The sequence below is a fragment of the Trichosurus vulpecula genome, chromosome 1 (genome assembly GCF_011100635.1).
Source record: "Trichosurus vulpecula isolate mTriVul1 chromosome 1, mTriVul1.pri, whole genome shotgun sequence".
Classification (NCBI taxonomy): domain Eukaryota; kingdom Metazoa; phylum Chordata; class Mammalia; order Diprotodontia; family Phalangeridae; genus Trichosurus; species Trichosurus vulpecula.
This window is the reverse complement of record NC_050573.1, coordinates 380,889,145-380,913,527: the sequence shown is the minus strand read 5'-3', so window position 1 is coordinate 380,913,527 and position 24,383 is coordinate 380,889,145. Positions and strand designations below refer to the sequence as shown.

At 41.9% G+C, this 24,383-nt stretch overlaps 1 protein-coding gene across 5 annotated transcripts in view; it reads right to left on the bottom strand.

Moving 5' to 3' along the window:
- CTIF (cap binding complex dependent translation initiation factor) overlaps window positions 1-24,383 on the bottom strand; it is a 495,423-nt gene that overhangs the window by 291,379 nt on the left and 179,661 nt on the right. For all 5 annotated transcript variants that reach the window (XM_036756570.1, XM_036756603.1, XM_036756578.1 and 2 more), the window contains one exon: window positions 20,494-20,569. In XM_036756570.1, coding sequence (XP_036612465.1) covers window positions 20,494-20,569 — 76 coding nt within the window. The remainder of the gene's footprint in view (window positions 1-20,493; window positions 20,570-24,383) is intronic.

Sequence of the window (24,383 nt, the reverse complement as noted above, 5' to 3'; positions counted from 1 at the left end):
AATTTGTTCTTAAAAATATTTTGATAGCTATATTTCAACATAACTGGTTTCCTATGTACTTTATGCACTTAAAACCACAATTCTTAGGAGAGGTCCATAGACTTCCCCAGATGGCCAAAGGGGTCCATGACACACAAAAGGTAAAGAACCAGCCTCTCTAGTCTAGATGATCTCTGATGCCTTTCAGCTCTATTATTTTATAATCCTTCAATAGTCTAATGTGGCAAATCCCCGCTCACCCTCTTAGCTGCAGTTTCTGGCTTCCATTCATTTCATGGAGAAAGAGCTCTGAGGTTCATGGGCTCCTGATTTTTGTCAGCTCCAGACAATGCCATCTTTTTTATCTATTAAAAAGAGGGCACAGAGGGCCTCAGGGTCACAGACTATGGAAAAGGAGGGAGTTGAGCTCAAAGGTCTTTTAGTCCAATCCCCTCATTTTATAGGTGAGAACACTGTGAACGGAAGAAGCTCCCTGAATTGTCGAAGGTCACACAATCAATTAACAAACATTTATGAAAAATCTATTATGTGCCAGGTACCGGGGATACAAAGAAAGGCAAAAGACATTCCTCTTCCAGAGGAACTCAAAGTCTAATGGAAGAACATGCAAACAACTGTGTGCCAACAAGCCTTATGTAGGATAAATTGGGGATAATTTCAGAAGAAAGACACTAAGATGAAAGAGAACTGGAAAAAGCTTTTGGTACAAGGTGGGATTGTAATTGAGACTGTCAGGAAGCCAGGGTGTGTAAGTGAGCCAGTGAGGATTCAAACTCAAGTTGCAGGATCATAGACTTAGAGAGCTGGAAAGAAACTTTAAGGTCTTTAAGTCCAACCCCTCATTTTACAGGTGAGGAAACTGAGGCCCAAAGAAGTGACTTGTCCAGGGTCCCACAGCTAATACTTATCTGAGGCAGGATTCAAGGTCAGGTCTTCTGACTTCTAGGTCTTCTGACTCCAACGCCAGGACTCCTTCCATGCTGCATCTGTCTAGTTCCTTCCTGCCCTCAATTTAACTTGTAATCTCAGGTCAAACCAACCCTCTCCATAGTTACACTGTCAGTCCAAGATAGGGGAGGAGAGCTGACCAAAGTGCAGACTCTTGTGGGCTCCTCAACTATCTACGTTTTAGTCTTTGCTAGGATTGTATGTGAGATGGACAGGGTTATGTGGCAGGGGAAGGGTTTGAGTTACTCTGATCCTGAGCATCCCAAGGGTTAGGGGGAAACACACACACACACATATATGTGTGTGTGTATGTGTGTGTGTGTGTGTGTGTATATATATATATATATACACATACACATACATGTGTATATAAATATATGTATGTATATACACACACATAGAAATATATGTATGTATATGTATATATGTTGTGTATATATACCTACACCCTCACTTTCAGAGATTTTTATACATGCATGTGTGTGTGTGTGTGTGTGTGTGTGTGTGTGCGCGTGTGCGTGTGTGGGCGCGTGTGCATGAATGTATAGAAATATCTGGCCGTGAGGATCGCACTGGAAGTTTCCAGAAGTCTTGGCAAGCCCAGGTAACAGGAATACTTACCTGATCATGCGTATCAAGGACGTGCCACTACTGCTTCCTGGAGGTGAGTACAGCTGGGTAGGACTGTGAGATCTCTAGTGTACCCCCTTTACCTGATCCTTGCTGCCTGGGCGCCGCCTCATTACTCTACCTCCAATTCAGTCTTTTTCTTTGCTAACAGCTCATTCTCAAAGGGGCACTACTGCCCCCTGCTGGAAAGTAGGCAATGTTGCCAGATTCCATCTGTAGTCACAGTCATTCATTCTTAGGGTCATTGAGGTCATCTAGTCCAAACCCTTCATTAGACAGGAGGAGAAAACAAGGCCCAGAAATCGTGACCCAGGATTTGACTCACCATTTCCCCCATGAGATCACAGTGTTTGTCTAATTTATTCTATAAATGTTTATTAAGACCTACTATGTATAAGATAATGAGCCAGGCACTGGGGAGAGATGAGAAGAATTGTGAATTTAGGAGTCAGGACACTTCACTTCCAATCCACTTATTCTTTGACTAGTCAACTCAGTTTAGTCCAATAAGCATTTAGCAAGCACCTATTGTATGCAATGCTAGGAATATGAAGACAAAATGAAAAATTGTCCTCTATTACAAGATACTTCTACTGAACTGGGGATGGATTGTGGGGGGTGGGTAGAGATAAACATTTTAAAAGACAGGTAAATGAATCATAATTTAATGAGAGAGAAAGCACTAAGAAGTAGGGGAATCAGAAAAGATTTCCCGTAGGAGGTTGAGACTTGCAGGGAAGCTAAGAATTCTGAGAAACACAAGTGGGGCAGGAGTATATTCCAGGCCTGAAAGTGGGAGATGCAACTGTAAATTTAGGGAATATCAATCAGGCTAATTTGGCTGGAATGGAGAATGTGTGACCAGGAATAATATGAAATGGCAAAGCAGTCTTAATGTCTCTTTAGCCTTAGTTTATTCATCTGAAAAATGGGAAAATATTATTTAGATTAACTCAGAGTGTGGTTAGGAGGAAGGCTCTTTTTTAACCATAAAGTGCTATGTAAATATGAAGTATTATTATTATAAATAGGGTCTGATTGCTGCCCATATAGAGCTTTCTTACAATTTAGTAAAGAGCTTAGACCTGCAATGTGAGGTGCTTCAGAAAATAGAGGGAGCTATTTATTATGTACAATTGAAACTGTTCTTTCATACTTACAGTTACTTGCTTATTTCTTCCCCAGGTTCTAAAGGGAGCTTTCCACATCTGCACTATTTAGAAAGTGGGCAACCAATTTTATTGTCTAGGCACAAGAAGCTGAATGAAGCACCTAACCTCAGGCACTCCATGTTTCTTGGCCTCTTAGAGTATCAGAGTGATCAGCCAGAGTCCTTGGGCATAATCACCTCAAGCAATAAGACACTTCAGGATGGGGAAGTCGGAATATTTTCCAGCAGAAGCTATCACATAGGGTCACACGTTATGGAAGCCTTCAGGTGTACTCATGCCCAGACAAAGCTCCCAGGTTCAGAGTGAGGGTCAGTCACATGGAGAGGCAGAGTAGAAGGTAACATATGTGATACAAAGAGGGATGCTGGGAAACATCCCTCAGCCAACAATCTCTCCCCTTAGCCCGGTGCCATAGTGCTGCTTAAATTTTCTGCCATTTCTTAATTCAGAATTTGTACACTCACTGTCTCCAAAGTGGACCTGAGGCAGGCTAACAAAATGAAACTCAATGTAAAACAAGATAATGAAAAATAAAGAGTAGAACAGATTTTTTGGTGGTAGCAAAGAACAGGAAACAAAGTAGATGCCCATCGATCAGGGAATAGTTAAACAAATTGTGGTACATGAATATAATGGAATATTGCTCTGCTGTAAGAAAAAGCAAGTATGATGGATATGGAGAATCAGGGAAAGACTTACATGAACTGAGGAGAAGTGGAAGTAAGCAGTATCAAGAAAACGACACGTACGAGTACAACAATATAACTGGAACGAATGACCACAAAACAATTTTTAAAAATGTTGCAAAATTATAAAAATCAAGCACTACCCCCAAAAGAAGAAAGAGAGAAAGCACTACCTCTTTCACTATTTTATACAGGTAGGAGGACTATTTCAATATTTTTAGATTTTTTCAATGCATTAATCATTTTTGCTGATTAATCTTTTAAAATTCTCTTTTATACGGAACGGATTTTGGGGAAGGCTACAGGGTGAAATTTAGAGGACATAAAAACGAAAGATATCAACAGAATTTTTGTCGGAATGAGCATCTGGCTGAACATCCAAGCCACCCTACTATGTGCTGCTGGCTGGCCTGTGAGTAATGGAGAGCGAACACCTATGCTATTCTTTACAGGCTTCTGAGGGTTTCACAGAACTGCCATCACTGCGTAGCAATATCCCTCTTCAGGAACAGCTCTTTCCCTTTCACGTGTAATAGTCATTCTATTCACTACCTTATTTACTTTCCTCTGGACGCTCTATGGCTTGTCAATTTCCTTCCTAAAATGTGTTGCCTAGAGCTGAACACAACATTCTACATGCAGACAACCACAGCAGAGTTCAGGGTTATCACCTCCCGCATTCCGGATACTGTGCCTTTCTTTAAGAGAAACCAATTTTGTATTCAATTTTAAAATTTGCTTTCATGTCAGACTGTTGATTCATCGTAAACTTGAAGTCTTCCAAAACTTCTGATTCTCTTTCATACGAATTACTATGTCTGGCCATGTTCCTCACATCCCTTTACTTTTCCAGTTTATTCCTCAAATCCAAACATTATTTATCCTCAATAAGCTTCTTCTTCCTTCCCTTCTTTCTTTTCTTTTTTCTTTCTTCCCTCCTTTCTTTTCTCTCTCTCTCTCTCCCCCCCCACCCCCACCCCAAGCTGACACTGACCAACAGATGGCTTTTTGGGTCTGATCATTCAATCACTTTTAAAACCAACTAACTGTACTATATTAGAGCCCATATACCATCATCTTGTCTAACAGAACAAGAGTCTGCCAAACATCTTTCCAGAATCAACATATACTATCTCTATGATACATCTTATATTTAGTAACTTTTACAAAAAGGAAATAGGTTTGATATGGCATGACTTGTCCTTTTTTTGAATGACTTATTCTTGATGATGCCAGAATAGTTTAGTGATCACCACTTCCCTTTCTAAAAGCTTATAAATCATTCCTATAATAATACATTTTTAGCATTTTCCTAGTAATAAGAGTCAAGTTTATCAGTCTACTTCATGAAACTCCATCCTCTTCCCCTTTTTATATGAGTCATATTCCTTTCTGAAAATGTTAGCTCCGTGAAGGCAGGAATCCATGCCCTCCCAGGGTGGGGAACCTGTGGCCTTCTAGGTCCTTGGGTGAGGCCTTTTGACTGAGTCCAAGTTCTACAGAACAAATCCTTTTATTAAAGGGATTTGTTCTGTGAAATTTGGATTCAGTCAAAGGGCTGCACTTGAGGGCTTAGAGGGCCACATGTGGCCTTGAGGCCACAGGTTCCCCATCTCTGCATCAAGTTTCTTCCTCAAGGCTTCTTAGCTCCACAGAGACATTGGAGAGTGACTTAACACTCATGACAACAGGTCTCTTTCCCCAATCTCTGGGTCTGCTTTGCTCCTTCTCCCCCACCCCGGATGTTCTCTTTTTCTATGTAGAAAAAATGCTAACTCTAGAAGACCTGGTTTGTAGTCTCAGATTTGCTATTTGCCACTTGTGAAATTCAAGGAAATCACTTAAACTCTCTGGGTCTCAGTTTTTCCAGTGATATTATTGCTGGCATAAAAATACAACAAAGGTGGGACCTTACCCCAAGTTGCTTTGTATGACCCACTGAGCCATTACCAAGCTTGAAAGGTGGCTCCCCCACTCCTCGATGACCCCAACTCCAATATAGTTCCTTTGCAATTTTGCTAAGTAGAATTCTAGAGAAGAACTGAAGGGACACAGCTTAAAGAAGGGGCTATAATAATAGTTGACCATAATTTCCTAACTCCAAATCCCATAGGTGACTAGGATCAGGAAAATCCAAAAGGAAAGGCATGCCATGCATATCCTCTTGTCAACTGCATTTCCTGCATGGGTCTCCTCTCTCACTGGCAGGTGGGAGAATGGATGGCGGGAGAAGAATCTTTCTTGTTACTTATTTTGCTATATTGTTTGATAAAATGCCTTTTGTTGTGAACCAATTTTTCCTCTGGTTGACTGACAAAAGAAAACACCCAGATAGGGAATCATGAACTATGGTTTAAGGCAGAGGTGTTAAATTTGCAGCCCATAAAACTCACAAAACTCTGGAGTGCTGTCCAGATGAAAACGTAATTGGTAAATGTTTAACAAAATAAATAAAAATATATACAACATAGATAGTGTTAATTTGTGTTTTCTAAGCCTGTATGCAGCCAGCAGGAATCTATTTCTATTTGAGTTTGACATCATAGGTTTAAAGGGGATGCTGGTCCACATCCACAACATGCCTCAAACTTGGGATAGCATACAAGACACATACATTTTCATGGGGCTGGGGGCGGGGGATGTGGGTGCTACATGTTTAATAAGAGGTTCTGACTAGAGGATCACTAAATCCCTTCCAGCTCTCAGCTCTCTAACTGTATGACACACAAACTAATGGTAAAGAAGAGGAGAATGGTTACTACCAGGAACCTAAGGGGAGCCCACTGCTATAGTTTCATACAGACTGGCTTTTACAAAGGCCTGATCACTCTTATACCAAGAGGACCAGAGAAGTAGGGAAGGGACAAGAGTTTCTCTTATGTCAACAGAAGCACTTAGAAAATTCCCCCTTTGTAAGAAACTGGCCTATCCCATGCTCCTCTTTTAAAATGCAAATACTCCCTGGAAAGTTTGCTAGAAGAGTACTTTCAACCTAGCAGGCCTGTATAAATATTTGTGGAATGAATGAAAACCTTCATATCTTCACAGAATCTCAATGTCAGAAGGTACCTCTGAGACCACCTAATCCATCCCCTACCCGAATAGGAATTCTTTCTAACAGTCATCCAGCTTTTGCCTGGAGGTGTCTGGTGACTGGGGCAGGAAAACACTACCCTCCAGAGGCAGTTCAATTCCATTTTGGTCAAGTTCTAGTTGTTAGGGAGTGTTTTTTTCCCTCACCATAGTTAGTATGAATGAGTTTGTCAGAGAGTAACAGGTCAGGCTAGGACACTAATCTGTTTACCCACCTCGTGGTGAAAAGGGACATCGGGAACAATGACCACAAATCAAGGATTTCACAATTTTGCTGAAGGCCGGCCTTATTCATGCTAGTTTCCCTGAATTCACATTGAAATGGTCTCATTTTAACTGTAGTTTGACCAGGAAGCTGAGCCTTCTATCCTGAGCACAGTCTACCTGCTAGCCTCCAATCCCTTCCAAAGGCATTCATCACAATTTTAATTCCAAAATTTCTCCTACTAGCTACCTTTTCCCATCCTCAGCCTTCCCCCAAATTGTGAGGTGTAGGCCTCTGGTGCTACTGCTCAGATGTGATCTTCCTCCATGTCTTCCCCAATCCCCCATCTTGGGTCTTCTTCCCTCAAAGCTTTACTTGTTCCTATTTCACTGAGAAAGTGATGGGGCACTTAATATTTTACAACTCCTTTACCAGTAAAATGGTGATAATAGCACCTACTTCACAGGATTGTTATGAGAATCACATGAGATAATATATATATATATATATATAAATTGCTTAGTATTTATATATTTATATTATATTTATATATATTTGATATGTAAAATCAAATATATGTGGGGGGGGGGGGGAGAGAGACAAAGAGAGAGAGAAAGACAAAGGGAGAGTGCTAGCTATCCAGTAGATGATACATAAATGCTTATTCCTTTCCTCTGCCCCAATATGATGCTATCATATTCTAGGAGAAAGAGAAGGTTTCAGGAAACAAAGTTATGGCTCTCTAATGGTAAAATTTCAGGGTGCCATGGGGGTGGGAGATAACCCTTCCTGATACCCACATAAACACTACCAATGAGAATAGCTGCCTAGTTTGCCTAGTTATAGGGCAACTATAGGATAGAGTGGCAGGTCCAGAGTCAGGAAGGCTCATCTTCCTGAGTTCAGAATCTGACCTCAGACACTTAGCAGCTGTGTGACCCTGGGCAAGTCATTTAACCCTGCTGGCCTTGGTTTCCTCATCTGTAAAATGAGCTGGAGAAGGAAATGGCAAGCCATTCCAGTATCTCTGCCAAGAAAACCCCAAATGGGGCATGGAAGTAGGACACAACTGAAAAGACTGAACACAGGCGCCTACTTATAACATGAGACTTAGAGGCAGAAGAAATCTTGGAGATCATCTAGTTCAACTCTCTCATGTTCCACACAAGCCCTATAAAAATGAAGTAACTTGTTCACAGATAATAAGTAATAGGAATGGGATCTCCTCCAACTTCAAATTCAGGGTTCTTTTCATTAAAGTGGGCTTGTCCTCTTATTATTAATTCAAAAAATGTTTTCAGGGTTTGCAAATTTTAAATATAAAAAAGGCAATTTAAATTTCTGGATGAATGATTTTAGCACACACAGGCAGACCAGGCCACCTGCCCCCACCCCGTTATAGTTGGCTTCTTTCTCAAATCCTTGCTCCACCAAAGGCTCCTCAAGAAAGTCTACTGATGCCCTCTAGTGGGCAGACAATGCCATGAATCCTTCGGGTTTTTTTCACCCATTCAATCTGTCCTTGTATTTCTTCTGTGCTTGTCAGTACAAGCTCTGAAATACAGTTTAGAATTATTAACAGGACAGAGGATGCTGGGAATGCACAAAGCATGTACCATTCAGGCACAGGCCAAATCTGGGCAATCAATCATAATATCACATATTTAGAGCTGGAAGAAACCTTAGAGCATCTCGGAACTGAGGCCAAGAAAGGTTAAGCACCTTTCCAGAGTCACTCATTATATGAGATGAGATCTGAACTCGGGTCTTCCTGACTTCAGGTCCAGCACTCTATTCATTATATTATACTGTGTCAGTAACATTTATTGAATAGCTACTGTGCACCAACACTATGATTACGAAGACAAAAATGGAGGTCATTGGACTCAAAGGGCTTGCATTCTACTGGGAAATAAATGTTCACAGAAAAATAAATTCAAGATAAATACAAAATAAATACAAAGCCATGGTAAGAAGATGTACATGGACAAATGGGGGGATCAGAAAAGGTCTCTTGAAGATTGTGGTGCTTGAGCTGAGCTTTGAAGGGTGCTAGGAAGAAGAGAGAGGAGAGATCTTGCGAGACACAATGGCTAAAGGTATAGACTTACGACTACCCAAGCAGGGTTTAGAAACCGTGCCCTTCAATGTGCCCAATTTGAAAACTGTGCCCCTGGTGTGTCGTTTTCCAAATAAGGTGTTGGGCCTTCAGGGTTTGTAACATGTGTGATTTGACCGACCACAAGATACATACTCATGTGTCAAGGGGAGTAGAACCCGCTGGCATTCAAAATATGACCCTTTACAATAAGTAATATTATAAAGTATCTCCTCTGTGCATCTCTACTCCTCTGCTGGGCCCTGGGTGGTAGTTCATGTGGCCTACCCTTAGATCCGGCACTGCTCACAGGCAGATTAAAGGAAGTGTGCTTGGCAGCCCCAAGTGGCATCATTCATGTTTTTTTCCCCTTTTCCCCAACCCACAGAGTAATCTTCCAGAACCAACTTCCTCACATTGCTGGTTGCCACGACCACCAAGACTATCACCATCCTCATCACCATCGTCACCACCCTCATCATTACCCTCACCATCACCACCACTATCATCATCCTCCTTCCTCCTCCTCATCACCATCCTTATCCCAACCTTGCTGAGTGCCCACTCATGGCTCAGGGGGGAATACAGAGAAAGAGAAGACAGTCCCTATCCTTCCTTTAGGGGCTTACAATATACAGGGTTAAGTAGTTTGAGGAAACAAGACCTAGACACACATGTCAAATGAGTGGTATGGACAGCAAATGCTACAGAGATTCTGAGGAAGGAGCAACCATGGGGAGGTGGGACAGGCAGTCAAGAAGACTTCATGAAAGAGGTGGCAAATGAGCTGGGCTTTAAAGGACAGCTAGGAGATAGAGACATTTATGGATGACAGATGCATAACAACTTTTTAAAAGATGTTTGGGATGGTTCCAGTACATGGCCAACTTCTGAGGCTGGTACCAGGGAGGACAACCATTCCTACCCTCACCCCCTACCCCAATATGTTTTTTGGTGCCCATGTCAGAGACAGATCTTGTAGCTGAATGGAACTACAGTCTAGCCCAGTGTGGCATCTCTTAAATCAGAGGGCTAGGCAGTTCCCCTGACACAACTTCCTTCTCCTCACCTTCACTTCTTCCACTCTTCTCCATTCCAAGGTGCCCTGCCTGAAAACTAAACATTTCTCTAGGGGCGAGAGGCTTGGATCCAAATTTGGCTGGAGCGTCTTTGGGGTTAGCCTGTCTGAATGATTCCCTGTTGTGTCAGCAGCTCTTCCTCTTGGAGGCCCTAGCTCCCTGAAAGGCTCAGATGTAGCGTTACTTCCCGTAGGAGACTTCTCCTGAATTGCTTAGTTGTTAGTGGTCCCCACCACCACCTAAATTTTTGTTCTGTTGTTGTCTTTGTAACACCATTTGGGATCTTCTTGGTAAAGATAATTGGAGAGGTTTGCATTTCCTTGTCCAGTTCATTTTATAGACGAAGAAACTGAGGCAAACAGGATTAAGTGACTTGTCCATGGTCACGCAACTAGCAAGCATCTGAGGCTGGATCTGAACTCAGAAGACGAGTCTTCCTGACTTCAGGCCTGGTGCCCTATGCCCTATGGCACCACCTAGCTGCCCACAGTATCTAAATTACTTTGCATTTATTTTGTATACAATTTATAATTACTTATCTGTATACATGTTGTTTTCTCCCAATAAAATGTACGCTTACTGAGGGCAGGGACTATGTCATTTTTGTCTTTATCTGCAGCACTGGGCCTTGTACATAGTAGATGCTTAATTAATGCTTCTTAAAAATTGAATTGAATGAGATGCTCTGAAGAGTCACTCTGAGACCCAATTTTGCCTCCTAGATGCTCCTTACTACCTAGATGACCCACCCACTTCCAGACAAGTTAAATCTCTCTGTGAAAGTTTCCTCACCTGTAAAACCAGGACATTGTGCTACAACAGGGGTTCTTTACCTTTGTGGTGTCACGGACCCCTTGGGTAGTCTGGGGACCCCTTCTCAGAATTATGTTTTTACACGCATGCAGTAAAGTACACAGGATTGACAAGGAAGCCCCAACTACACTGAAACATAGTTATCAAAATATTTTTAAAAGCACACACACACACACAAGTTCAAGGTCTCCAGGTTAAAAATCCCTGTCATAAGATCTCTAAAATCCCTTCTAGATCTAATCCCATGAATATGGGATAAAATTCTCCATTACTATGTTTTTATATTCTATTCCATTCATATAACAACAAATTTTATAAAGTACTTTATCCTTTTCAAAGTGTTTATGTCTAGGATCTTTTTGGGTTCTTCTAAAGGAGGTGAGGCATTACTCCTATTTTGCCAATGAGGAATTTGTGCAGAAAAACCAATTGACTTACAGGTCCCAGAGCTAGTTAAAGGCAGGACTCCTAGGTCTCCTGATTCTATGTCCAGAATCCTGTCTGTTATATCATGGCTCCTCCCACTGCCCCAAGCCCCATCATCTACCATCACTATGAGGAAACATGGACTGTTTGCAAGTTTGCTCATGGCATCTACACAGGGAGACTTCAGCACGGTCTCTCAGGGGACAGATATCACAAAAGCACTTTCTGTCACATAGTGGCCCTCATACTCTAGGGTACAAAGGGCATTTGGAAGCAGAAATTAAAAGCACTTGGCGAACAGGAGGATGAGGGAGGGAAGCAGATGGACAGACAGCTGCGGGTGACAGGAGATCACTTAGCAACCACCAGCTTCCTAGGGGTCCTTCCCCAGGAAAGGATTCCAGGTAAAGGATACAGAGGCGGGGATGGCATGAGAGGAAAGGGCAGCCTTCTCCACATTATCAGTCACCCTGGCTTTTCCCCTCTCTGTTCAAAGTGTTTTTTACTCTCCTGCCTGCGTAATATTGGTCAACACAGCTACAGCTGTGTCAAGATAATGACTAGAACTGTTTTAATAAAATAGAATGGTCTACACTGTAAGGCAGTAAACTTCCTATTGCTGAAAGTGTTTAATCAAGGGATACATGTCTATCTGCCAGTGATTAAAAAAATAAACATATAAAATATGTATAATTTCTATATTATACATAATTATGCTTATGATATAAATATATAATTTACATTTAAATACATATTTCTCTTTTAAAATTCACAAATACCTATTTTAAAAAAACATAAGAACTTAGCTAGGTAGCAACAAATTGCTCTACTTGGATGCCTTTCCGTATCTCCTTCCCTTCCCTCTGGGTACCTTTTAAAACACTTTATTCGTGTGCCTTTAAAAATCTTTTCACCATCCACTAACTCCCTTACTACCTAACCTCCAAGTAGAAAACCCTCCTTAAAACAAATATTTGTAAGATTTTATAACAAAATAAGATTTGATACAGTGATACTAATAACATTTAATAGTAAAAATATAATAATAATCAAGGAAAACCAATCAACACACTGGCCGTGTCTAACAATGCACATCTAGCTGTCTGGTTCATTGCTTCTCTGCTACGAAGTGGCAGGGGCACACTTCATCATCAGCCTTCTGAAGTCACGGCTGGTCACTGCTTTGATTAGAGTTCTAAAGGCCTCTAAACATCTGGCTCCTCTTATCATTGTTAAGGTAATCAAATGAGCTATTTTCCTGGTTTCACTTCATTCTGTATCGATTTCTATACATCCGTCCATATTTTTATTCTTTGAATCCAACACATTCCTCATTTCTCGTGGTGTGGCTAAATTCCATTATGTTCATATAATAGTAATAGTTTATCCAATGGCAGTTATAAAGATTTTTAAGGTTTACAAATCAATTTACCAATATGATCCTCATAGGTTATCATTATCCCCATCTTACGGATAAGGAACCTGAGGAAGACAGAGGTTAGATGACTAGCCAAGGTCACAGAGCTAGTAAAGTTCTGAGACTGGAACCAAACTCAGGTCATCCTAACCACGAGTCCAGCAATCTATCTACCATACCACCGCGCTGCTTAATTTGTTTACTCATTCCCGAAATGTAAATATTCCCTATCTTTGACCTCCTTGGGGTACATGCTTAATAGTAATATTGATGAATCAAAGGTTATATAGGAGAAGGGAATAAACATTTATGAAGAACCTACTATGTGCCAGGCATTGTGTTAAGCGCTTTACAAATATTATCTCATCTGATCTGATATACAGTTTAATGACTTTTGGGTATACTATAGTTCCAAATTGTTTTCCTGCCAGGGACATTCAAAGGATCATCTCAGAGGCAATTTATTCCAACCCCCCTCAACCTGTAGGCAAGGAAACGAAGAACTAGAAAAGCTAAAGTACTTGCTCAAGGTCATACAGGTAGTAAGTGCCAGAGCCAGGATTAGAACGCAGGTCCTTTGACTCCAAATTCGTTGGACTGTGAGCTCCTCGAGAGCAGAGGCCGTCTTCTGCCTGTCTTTGTATCCCCAGGGCTCAGAGCAGTGCCTGGTACACAGCTGAGCTGAATTAATGCCTCCTGCCTCCAAAGCCAGCATGGATGACCTTCAACGCTCCTTCCAACTCTAAGTGGTTAAGCAGACAGTTAATGATTACAGAATGCTTTCCTATTCTCAGAAATGGAGAGCAGAATGTCTAGTAGGCCCACCAAGCTCCAAGGCTACTGGTAGTGAGTCCTCATTGACCAAGTCCCTGTCATCAAAGGGATGGCTCTTTGGGTGAGGGAGAGGGAAAGGATGTATTAGGAAATTTAAAGTGATATGAAAGCCAAAGATTCCAATAAAAATAAGAGAAAAGGGAGCAATCTATTAGCGGCAGGAGAATCTTGGCTAGTGACTAACTTAAAGGAAAAAAAAGCATTGAGAAAAATTTTTTTAAAGTTAATGAAATGAAAACCTTAAAAAGAGACTTAGCTCTCTTCTATAAAAGCTACAGCTCTATCTGAGGGGGTCTTAGCAAGGAAGTGATTCAGGTGATAGGTACAGGTGACATGTTTTCCCTTTGTCTATATGGCTCCAACCCTTCCCCCCTTGGCACTCCCCGCCTCAGCATCTGAGTTTAAAAAGTACTCAAGGACAAAATGAGGGGAGAGCAGAGGCACAGCTAGAAATAATTTCATGTGATATAAATTTAGGATTTTAAGGAGACTCAAGGCTCAATGTGAATAGCAAGATAAGAAACCCAAATTAAGCCTCATGTGGATTAGCTGAAGGATGAGGTATGCTTAGTTTAGAGAAGTTTGGGATAAGGGTGGTTAACATGGTAACAATTCAAATATCTGAAGGACTTTCATGGGGAAGTGGGATCAGACTCGTTCTGCTTGGCCTTTGAGGATGGTATTGAGAGCATCGAGTAGGAGTTATAGAAAGGCAGAATAGAGCCTTAACACGAAGTGCTATCCAAAAGCACACAGGAACAGATGAAATCACCCAAATTGGATGATCAGCTGTAGAATATTTGATGGAAATCTAGAAGGGACCTTTAACAGCATCTTGTCCAATGCCCTCATTTTACAGATGGGTAAGCTAATGCCCAGAGAGGTGCCACAGGTCATACCAGCAGTAGGTAGCAAAGCAGGGAGAAGACCTGGGTACAAATCCGAATCTGTCACTCCTGTCTTCTTGTAGAGGGTATTCCTGTTCAGGAATGAGTGGGACTGATGACCTTTGAGATCCATTCTAACTCAGATCCTAAAATTTGACAAAAATGTGTCATTCCATACCCCAGAGTACCTAGCATTGTGTTAACACATGGAGAAAGAACTGAACTGGTAAAGGAAGAGCAACAGTCCTATTAAGGATATAAACAGGCAGGGTCATCTGTAGAAGGGGGTGCAGACCTGGGTGGGGGGGGGAATCATACTCTGTGAATGGGAAGAGTTAAGAGTACATGTGTGGGAGACCATTCCCTTCAGTGAAGGAAAGGAACCGACCTTGCCTACTAGAAATACAGCTAGCTGAAGAACACAGAAGATTCTGTTACCCAGAAATCTCTCTCCCTACCAGCTCTCACTTTACCTGGAATGCCACCATTAGAAAGTCATTTCTTTGGATCTTAGAACTTTCAAAAATGTCTCTATAGGGGATTACACCTTAAACTATTAATGGGTAATTTGAGGTAATCAGCCGATAGATGAAAGAGAGGTGGAAAAGAAAAGAGGCCATCGGGGAAAAGGGGAACTGGGTGGGGGGGACCTTAAAGACAAATTTCTTCTTTCCCCATTCTGCCAAGAGTTGGTGCTATCCACTTTCTCTTGCTTACCTATTCCTTCCAAGGTCAGCCTGGCCAAGTTTTCTTTAATGTTGATTTAATTTTATTTTTATTCTGAGTTTAACACACATTAAGTAAAATGAGCATGTTTTCCACATACATCACAGATGAGACGTGAAATGGCCAGTCTCCACTCACAAGCTTACTTTCCATTTTTTTTAAATATATAATAAATTTCCCATATAACTTTCAAAGCTGCCCTGCTTGTCTGTCATTCCTTCTGGCTTTTCTTCTGTCCTTTCCTCTTTTAGGGGGAGGAGGGGAACCTATATCTACCCTCTTCTTCCCACCTCCTTAATTCCACTGAAATAAATAAAAACAAAACCCTCCTAACAAATAGGCATAGTTAAGCAAAACAAATTCCCACCTTCCTAACCAAGTTTTCCCAAGATCCCCTGAGCTTCCACAGTTCTTAATGGTTACAGTTTCTCAGCTCCTAACCCCTAGCCCTCCCTTTTGAGCAGCATCCTAGTGACAGCAATGCCTCCACTGGGCAGGAGCCTAACATAACATGGTGCTATGGATAGAGGGCCAGTTTTCCATTTTTATCAAAATGCTTTGATTGGTCACTGCCTGATTTATTTTAAGGCTCTAGCTTTTTTTTTTTCCCTTGGCCAGGCCAGGGTCCTGCACTAATTGGCTCTAGACATAATGGAACATGGGGGCAGGGGGAAGGCAGGAGGTGTCAATGTAAGGGAGGTGGGAGGTGGTAGAGAGGACATCATTACCTAAATTTAGTTTCAAGTGAAGACAGGAGGGTGCGGGTTTCTAAGCATCCTTGTGTGGGCCCTAGGAAACCAAGACTATTTGTTTATTCACTGTCATATGAAGGAAAGAGGAAATGATCACAGAATGTTAGAGATGGAACATGTTAAACATAATTGAGTCCAGGGTTTTCCAAACACTCTTCTGTTAAATGGCACAGGTCCATGGCAAATTTTTACTGGTCCACAAAACTTCTACTTCCAAAAATCTTTGCCTCTTCAAACCGATGTGCTTTAAAAACTTTCTTCTACGTTCCCCAAGTCCATGTTCCTTTTCCATGCACACTGTTTTGCCTCACTTCCAAGTCTTTTCCAATCTCTTCTGTTGAGGCAGGGAGAGGAAAGACAGTACCCAGTAAACCATTAAGATACTTTATTTTCAATCTACATGGGGTGGGAAACACTGATCTAAGTTTACCTCCTCATTTCATACAGGCCTAGGAGGGAGGGGTCAACAGTGAATCACCCAAGTCTATACTGCAAGCCTGTTGTAGAGCCAAGACTTAGGAATAACAGTATTATCAGGTTTTAGAGCTAGAAAAATCATAAAATCATAGAATTAGAGATGGAAGGGACCTGTCAGGGCATCTAATTCAGCCCCCTCCTTCTTTTAGAGCTAAGGAATATTTAGCAAATTGCCCAATGTCACAGAAGTGAGTGGAAGAGTTGAGATTTGGACTCAGGTCCCCTCTGACTCCAAGTCAAACACGATTTCCATTTTACTACTCTGTCTCCTTAAAAGACCTTAGAGATCACTAGTCTAATTCTTTTGTTTTATAGATGAAGAAACAGTCCCAGAAAGAAGTGATGTGCCAAGTCACACAATGTAGCAAATAACAGGGCACAGACATCAACCCAAAGCTTTTGACAGTAAATTTCAATGCTCTATACCACGTCTCCTGATTCTTAATCTAGGAACATATTTCTATTAAATCTCACATCCTCTTAGAGAAAGAAAGGAAGGTGAAAGGAGGGTCTTGTAATAGCCTGCAGCTGCTGAAAACAACATCATAAATGGAAGGTTATTGAGAATCAGCCACATCTCCTCTAAAGACATCCTCCCTTTCACCCAGAAACAGTTCCCACGTGGTCGACCTCAATTGAGACAGCTGGTGATGGGACCCAGAACAGTTTGCCATGAAATGAGGGCAAGGCAGTGAGATGGCAACCTGAGCTCAGTTCCACCAATGAGTAAGGCACACTTTGAGCCTTTCTCAGCATCAAGGGATGTAGTTGTTCTGAGCTGTCACCAGATGGCAGGACAGACCATGCATCCCTTAACAAAAACAAGTCTACATTTCAGACTCAGGTCCATAGGCTGGCTTACTTAGCTGACAAAGTCAGGCTTAGGGACCATTTCTCCTTCCTGGTTGAAAAGTTGAAAAATATTACCCACGCAGACTGTTACAGGGTTATGCAAGTTATTACCAGAGAAATGTGCAAAAGACTGCTAGGAGGAATAATAAAAAAAAAAGAAAGACTGCTAGGCCCTTGAGGTTCTTCTGGCCCAAAAGGCAGCCAAGAGTCTACAATGGTATTTGAGCTAAGTGAGCATTTGAGTAGCTGTCTTGGGTAATTCTATCAATTGGTAAACATCTGACCTGAAGCAAACAACTTCTCTTCTCTAGGACTCAGTTTCCTTATCTGTAGAATTAGGGGAGTTAGCCAAATAAAAAGGCACCAGAATCCATCAAGATCTAAATCCCATGGTCCAGTGAATCCTTTCACAAGTAGATCATTTTACCTTACAAAAATCTTGTGAAAGAGGCAGGGCAGTTGTCATTATCCATATTTCACAGATAAAGAAACTGAGCCTGGACTAGAACCTATGTTCTCCTGCCAGGAGTTTTCTTAGTTGCTGACTGTTAGAGTTTCAGTGTAAGCATTTACACCTCAGAAATCGGCAAAGGCTAACAAAATCAAGGTTTATTTTGTTTTGTTGATTTATCCGGAAAAAAAGAAAGTGATAGAGAAAATATTAATAATGCCAATTAAACTTAAAAGTATATTGTTCGTACATTTTCTCCCTTCAGAGATGCCAAACATTGCCTCTGCCTGACTCAGGAGTCAAGAGTCTCCATGTTCCATTAGGACTTGCATTTAACATGGGTTAGGTAGTGCTAGGCCCTGGTGATGATACTGAAGGGTATGATACAACACTTTGCTCTCAAGGTTGCATGGAAGTAACAAAGCAATACTAGAGGGAAACGGCACCAAGTGTCAACACAAGATACCAAATAAGCGTATAGACAACAGGTGATGAGGGTTCCCTCCTCATTAGCATAGTCGTCTTTATGGAAAAGATGGGCCAAGAATCCAGAGGAGACCTCTCCAGCCACAACAATCCTACATTAAACAACTTCTTCCTCAGCAGTTTTCCCCCAAATCAAAGAAAATGTCTGGATTTTCTAGGTATTTGTATTTTTGGGAAGTGGAATCCCTGTTGGATCCTATTGATCCTGTTGGATCAATAGTCACTCTGAACAGGACAAAATCATGTTCGCCAAGGATAAATTGGCACGGACACTCAAGTACTGCCTCTTTAAAACTGGCCATTCCCTAGACCTACTGAGCTTCAAATGCCCCCTGGCTCATTCAGTGACCTTGGTCTCTCTAGCTAAGAGAACATTAGCACTTCCCAGTCATAGACATGTGAAAAAAAAATTTCCCACTTATTGCCAGACAGAAAGTCTCAAGGAAAATCAAAGTAACCAGGAATGGGGAAAAAGGGCCAAGGAAAGTAAGACCTAGGCCCAAATCCTGATTTCCACTGAGCGCTCACTGGTATCTTTTAAATCCTGCATGCCTGAGAAGTGGCTTATTTTGGTGGATAAATAGGGTACTGTATTAGGCTATGTGGGGAATTACGAAGTCTTAGATATCCCGCTTAAATTAATATTTGACTTTCCACTGAGAAATTAAATCTGCAGCAGACTCAAATTTTTATTTTTATCTTTGTGGCCTCAAGACCAACTACAGTGCCTGGCACACAGTAGGTACTCAATAAACGCTTGGGGATTGACACTGGTTTCTCCTAGAGTACTTTTGTTGCTTGCACCACAAAATCCATTCTGAAACAATATCTCAAAAATAAGAATTGTATCCTCTCAGGGTTATGTACACAATAGTCACTCAAAAAACACTTGTCAATTAATTAAAGTCACTGAACTACAATTGGAAAGTGGACTCATAACTGGGAACAAGGACACCTGGGTTTTAATCTTGGCTTTGCCATTAATTGCCACGTCACCTTGGACAACTTAACCTCTGTAGGTCTTGGGTTTTCTCATCTATAAAATGAAGGAGACAGACCAGATCGGGGTTCTTCACCTTTTTTGTGTCAAGGATCCCTTTGGAAGTCCGGTAAAGCCTTTGGATCCCTTCTGAGAATAGTGTTTTTAAAAATTGAAGCTCATGCCAAATTTCAGTTAGAGGTCAGCAAAAATAAAGATGTGATGTCTTCCTCATCCACACTCCCTTGAAATCCATCCACGCGGTTTGGTCCATTGACCCCAGGTGAAGCACCCCTAGACTAGACAATCTCTGCGTATAAATCAGGAAGGGTCAACCCCAGGGGTCTGGGACGGCACAAACAGGCTGAGGCAGACCCAACAGGCCTGAGCCTCTGCCTTCTCTCATAGGGATGGTGCTCAATAGCCATAGGATATGGGCAAAAGTAGAAAAGGGAAACTGGGATAAGACAACAGGTCAGGCTGTCCTCCTCAGTCTGAGATCCAAAGATGATAACCCAGCCACGGGCAACCTCACAGGAATGTCCAAGTAGCTCTCAACACAAGACAGCACTTCAGGCCTGCTTGCTGTGTTACAAAACCAGATGTTGGCAATATTTCTGGTCTGAAGGCCCCCAGTCGGGCCAAGAAGCAATGCCTCTGGATGCCATCAGCAGGTCTAAGGCATATATGGGGGGGAGTAAAAATAAAGGGAAAGGGAATAAAAGATGAGGAAAGGACGAACAGGAAGGCTAAATTAAATAATAAAATATGCACATGGTATGAAGGGATGGGGAGTCAGGATGAACAACCCAATTATTCATAATCCCTTCTAGAACTTCTATTGCATTGAATGTCTCATAGCGGGACAAATATGCACCCCCTTGGCATTTGCTGCTGCTTTAGTGAATCCTTAGATCCTTTGAGGAATCCTTAGATCCTCTGAGGATGCAGAGATGTGTGTTTGCAAGCTTCTTTCCACCTACTGGGCTTTGGCCTGATTCAGAAACTAGAAACAAATCAGCTCCTGAGGCTTACCAAGTACTGCAGGCAACTGGAGGTGTTAGTGACAACTTAAATTTTTTAAAAGCTCAAAAACTAATTACACCCCCTTAAGAAATTGTGGCAAATCCCTTCGCCCCAGCCCTGTGCTTGGAAAATGCTCCATCAATGAAGTGGCTGCCTCAGTCTCGCCTATTTCAGGCCCAAGGTACATCTGAGTGATGCCGTGGCACTGTTTACATGGTCTTTTTTTTTTTTCTGGTGGGGGGAACAATTACCTAAAACAGGTTAATCAATTTTATCATCATCACAGAAAACCACAGCCAGCATTGCGTCAGGACGTTAAAACATGTATCACCTATGACAGCACGCAGAGCTCTAACAATCATTATTACTGAATGACTTCCCAAAGAATGGGGCTCACTCGGCACCCCTCACCAACGGGGGCCTCCAACAGCAGGCACCACCTGTCTGTGCACATACCTGCCAGGCAGGGAGGACTTTCTCTATGTCGTTCAAGTTGATTCCTTCCCCATCTTCCAGCTTCCCTTTTCCACACCTGAGTCGGAAGCAAGAGAGAGGGAGAGAAAAAAAAAGAATGAAAACTTCCATTTTGTCACCATCTAGCATGTACAATCTACAAAAGGGAGAGAGAAAGGTCATGGTTGGAGGTGTTTCTAGCTTGTGTGAAGGCCATATTTTGCCCTCTCCAAAATCCTTAAGAAATATATGAGTCCTCTGTTAGGGTAGAGGCTGCTGCCTCAGTGATGATCACCTCTCTGTGACCTGTTCACAGCAAACATACCTTCAAGGCTTAACCTCCTCACAAGGTACAAATTGTGCCTGTCTTTGGGGGCTGTGCAGCCCTTCTGGAGTAGGAGACAACCCTAGGACAATAACAATATGGGGATTTACCTTGTCTTTTCTCAATATTTCAATATTCTTCTCAAACTGATCCCAGTACTCCAAATATGCTTTGTCCAGGGCAGAATACAAAGACATTGTCCCCACCTTACCCTGGGAAGGTAAACCTCTTTTAATGTAGCCCAAGACTGTATTAACTCACTGATGTTGATGGTGATGCCTTAAGGATTCCTTCCTTCCTTCCTTCCTCTCTCCCTCCCTTCTTCCTTCTCCTCTTCTTTCAAATTTGGTTCCATTCAACAGACATAGACTGAAGCTCAAAGAGGTTAAGGGATTTGCCCAACATTATACAGCTAGTATGTGGTTCAGTCAAGTCTTTTAATTCTAAATCCCATGGCTTTCTATCATACCCTGCTTGAAGTGGTCAAGAAGTCACAAAAATTGAAAACTGATGGAATAAACAAAGAATGGAGGAACAAAGTGACTTCTCTGAGGTATCTTATAAGCCTAGCATTTAAGACCCTCCATAACCTCACTCCCCACTCCTTTTCCAGCCTCATTCATACTCTATATTCCAGACAAAGCAGACTATGCAACTTCCTACTAGTCTCCAAAACGGACACTCCTCCTTTCACTTCCATGTGTCTGTTCAAGTCATCCTTAATGCTGGCAATGAAGTCTCTTATCATCTCAGAAACTTTGTCTTCATTCAAGGATCAGCTTGTGCCACCTCCACCGTGAAGCATTCCTTGATCTTCTCAATTGTATGTTTTCTTTGCATTATATTTATTATTTGTGTGCATTTTGTAACTCTCCCCTCCCAATAGAACACAAGTTCATAAAGAGCAAGAATTGATTTATGTTTTTGTATTTCAAGTACCTTGCCTGGCATATAGCAGATGCCTAATAAATGTTTATTAAGTTGAACATGGCTGAATGTTTCTTCTGAATGAAGAAACAATTTACTCAATTAGGAAGTAATGATGCCTCTGTATTTCTGCCCTGTTCACATTATGTTTGGAGGATTGTACTCACCTCTGAGTGACACGCCTTAGAAGGGGAACTGATCAGCTGTAGCGCTGACAAGCAGGATTACAAGAATAGGGTGACTTTATAGGACATGTTAAATCAATCAATGTCTTTTAGTCATGCCCAACTCTTCGTGACTCCATTCGGGGTTGTTCGGGCAATAAAAACAAAAACAAACACAAACCCGGAGTGGTTTGCCATTTTCTTCTCTAGCTCATTTTATAGAAGAGGAAATGGAAGCCAACAGGGTTAAGTGACTCACCCAGGGTCAGATAGCTAGTATGTGTCTGAGGCTGGATTTGAACTCGGGTCTTCCTAACTCTAGGACTGGTGCTCTATCCACTAAGACACCTAGCCACCCCCCCAAAAATCAACCAACAAAAAACACTTATTAAGTGTCTGCGGGATAGGAACTATTATAATCCACCTCTTACAGATGAAATTGAGACTAAGAAGTTTAGTGACTTGTCTAAGGTCACAGGTCTAGGACATATCTTAGGCATGAGTTGAACTCAGGTCTTCCTGACTCTAGTAGGTCCAACAGTCTATCCGCTGTACTGGCCAGGCTTACAGGATTTCAGAGAGGGAAGAGAGATGATTTCTGGCTGGGATAATCAGGAGGGTTTTATTGGAAGAGGTGGTGCTTGAGCTGGACCTTAAAAGATGGACAGGATTTTGATAAGTGAAGGTAGGTGGACAGGGCATTCCAGATAATGGGAATCACAAGAGCAAAGTCAGAGAGGAAGGAAAACTCATGTTGTCAACACTGGGGAGGGGCTATGCGGGAAGGCAGGTGTAAAGTCCGAGATGTAGAGTTAGAATCAACCTCAGAACTCATCTAGTCCACCCCTCCCCTTTTAGTTTTACAGTTGAGGAAACTCAGATTCGTGGAATTTAAGCATCTTTTCCATTGTCACAGGGGTATAGTAAGAATCAGAGATGAGACTGGACCCCAGGCCTTCTAACTCCTCAGCAAGCTTCTTTCTGCTGTATCATGCTGGTGATCTGGCACCAGAACGTGCTGGACTTCATCATGCACTAGCACCACGGCCTTATAAACAACACCAGCCCTTTCTGGTTTCTTCAGATCAGCGGCGAGCCATGGACCAATCAACTGCACAAACGGCCGATGTATAGGAAATCTGTGTCCCGGGGCTGTGCAGTCTATTTGAGAGCTTTGGAAATTGTGTGGGAGGAATGGGCTGTTCTGAGATGGCTGATACTTGTTGTCAATATTCTTTCCAATGGGATGAACTTCCCATTGGACTTCTGTTGCTGTATGGAATCTCCAAATTTTGCATTCTTGCTTCAAGATGAGTTTAGAGGAAGGAGCAATTTCTAGGCAAAGCCACAAGATGGCAACATCCTTCTGTTATACACATTTACTTCGATGTGAACTCAGGTGAACCATGAATTGGCCAGGGAGCTGTGAATCTATATGGAGATACCGAGAGCCTGGCAGACTTCTGCTGATCCCAGCAAGCCCACCTGCAGAAATCCAGAAGGGGTGCTGACTGATGAGAGTTAGCCAGGAGATGTTGCTGTTTGCTTTGAGCAGGGAGATAGGGAGTATATTCTCTCCGAGGATGCCCCTAATGGGACTTTGTTTTTTAAATGGCTCATTTGTGCAATGGGTATGGATCGCTTTGGTGGCCTTATTTTTCCTTCTAATTTACCCTCTTTGGGAAAGAGATCTATATTTTTGGCCAGTGATAATGGATTAAATCTCTTCCGTCTTCTGTGACTCAGTTTCCTCATTCAAAAACTCTGCCTCTTAAGGGGGCTAAATAAATGTCTGTAAGGTTCTTGTGAATCTCTGGGAAATGCCACCCTCCCTGAGGAGTCCAGCCCATACTAGATAACTTCTCTAATTCTTTTCATGCTTCCTTAAGTTGACACACAAGACCTGTTCTTGAATTGCTCATATCACACATTTCAGCTCTTCATTATATATTATCTTATTCATCTATTATTTCATGCTTATCTTTTTTTCTCCCTAAATCCTGTCCCTACCTCCTAACGGGTAGCACCCATGCTGTTTTTACACCCCCTCGTGTTTAACCTAGTGCTGGGCACATAGTAGGTTCTTAGAATATAAGCTCTTTGAGAACAGAGATTGTTTCATTATTTTGTATCCTCAGTGTCAAGCACAAAGCCTGGCTCATAGTTGGTGCGTAATAAATAATTGCTGATTGATTATAAAAGCTTGATTAGTTAAATCGAGCTCTCTAAGTATAAGATCTAATTCTAAAAACCATTCTTTCATTGGGCACCCCGGTATGTTGCAAAGAGCTGGCAACCTCTTGAAAGGCAGTCAGGGAATGCTAGAGCCCAGAACTACCTGAGACACGATAAATTCTAACATCAACTGGAATGACCTTTAATGCTGTTTGCAGTATGAGGAAAGTCTGCTGCTGCTAAGGGTGGATGGGATGATGCTAAGGATCACGGATTATGGATTATGGAGAGAAGGTAGAACC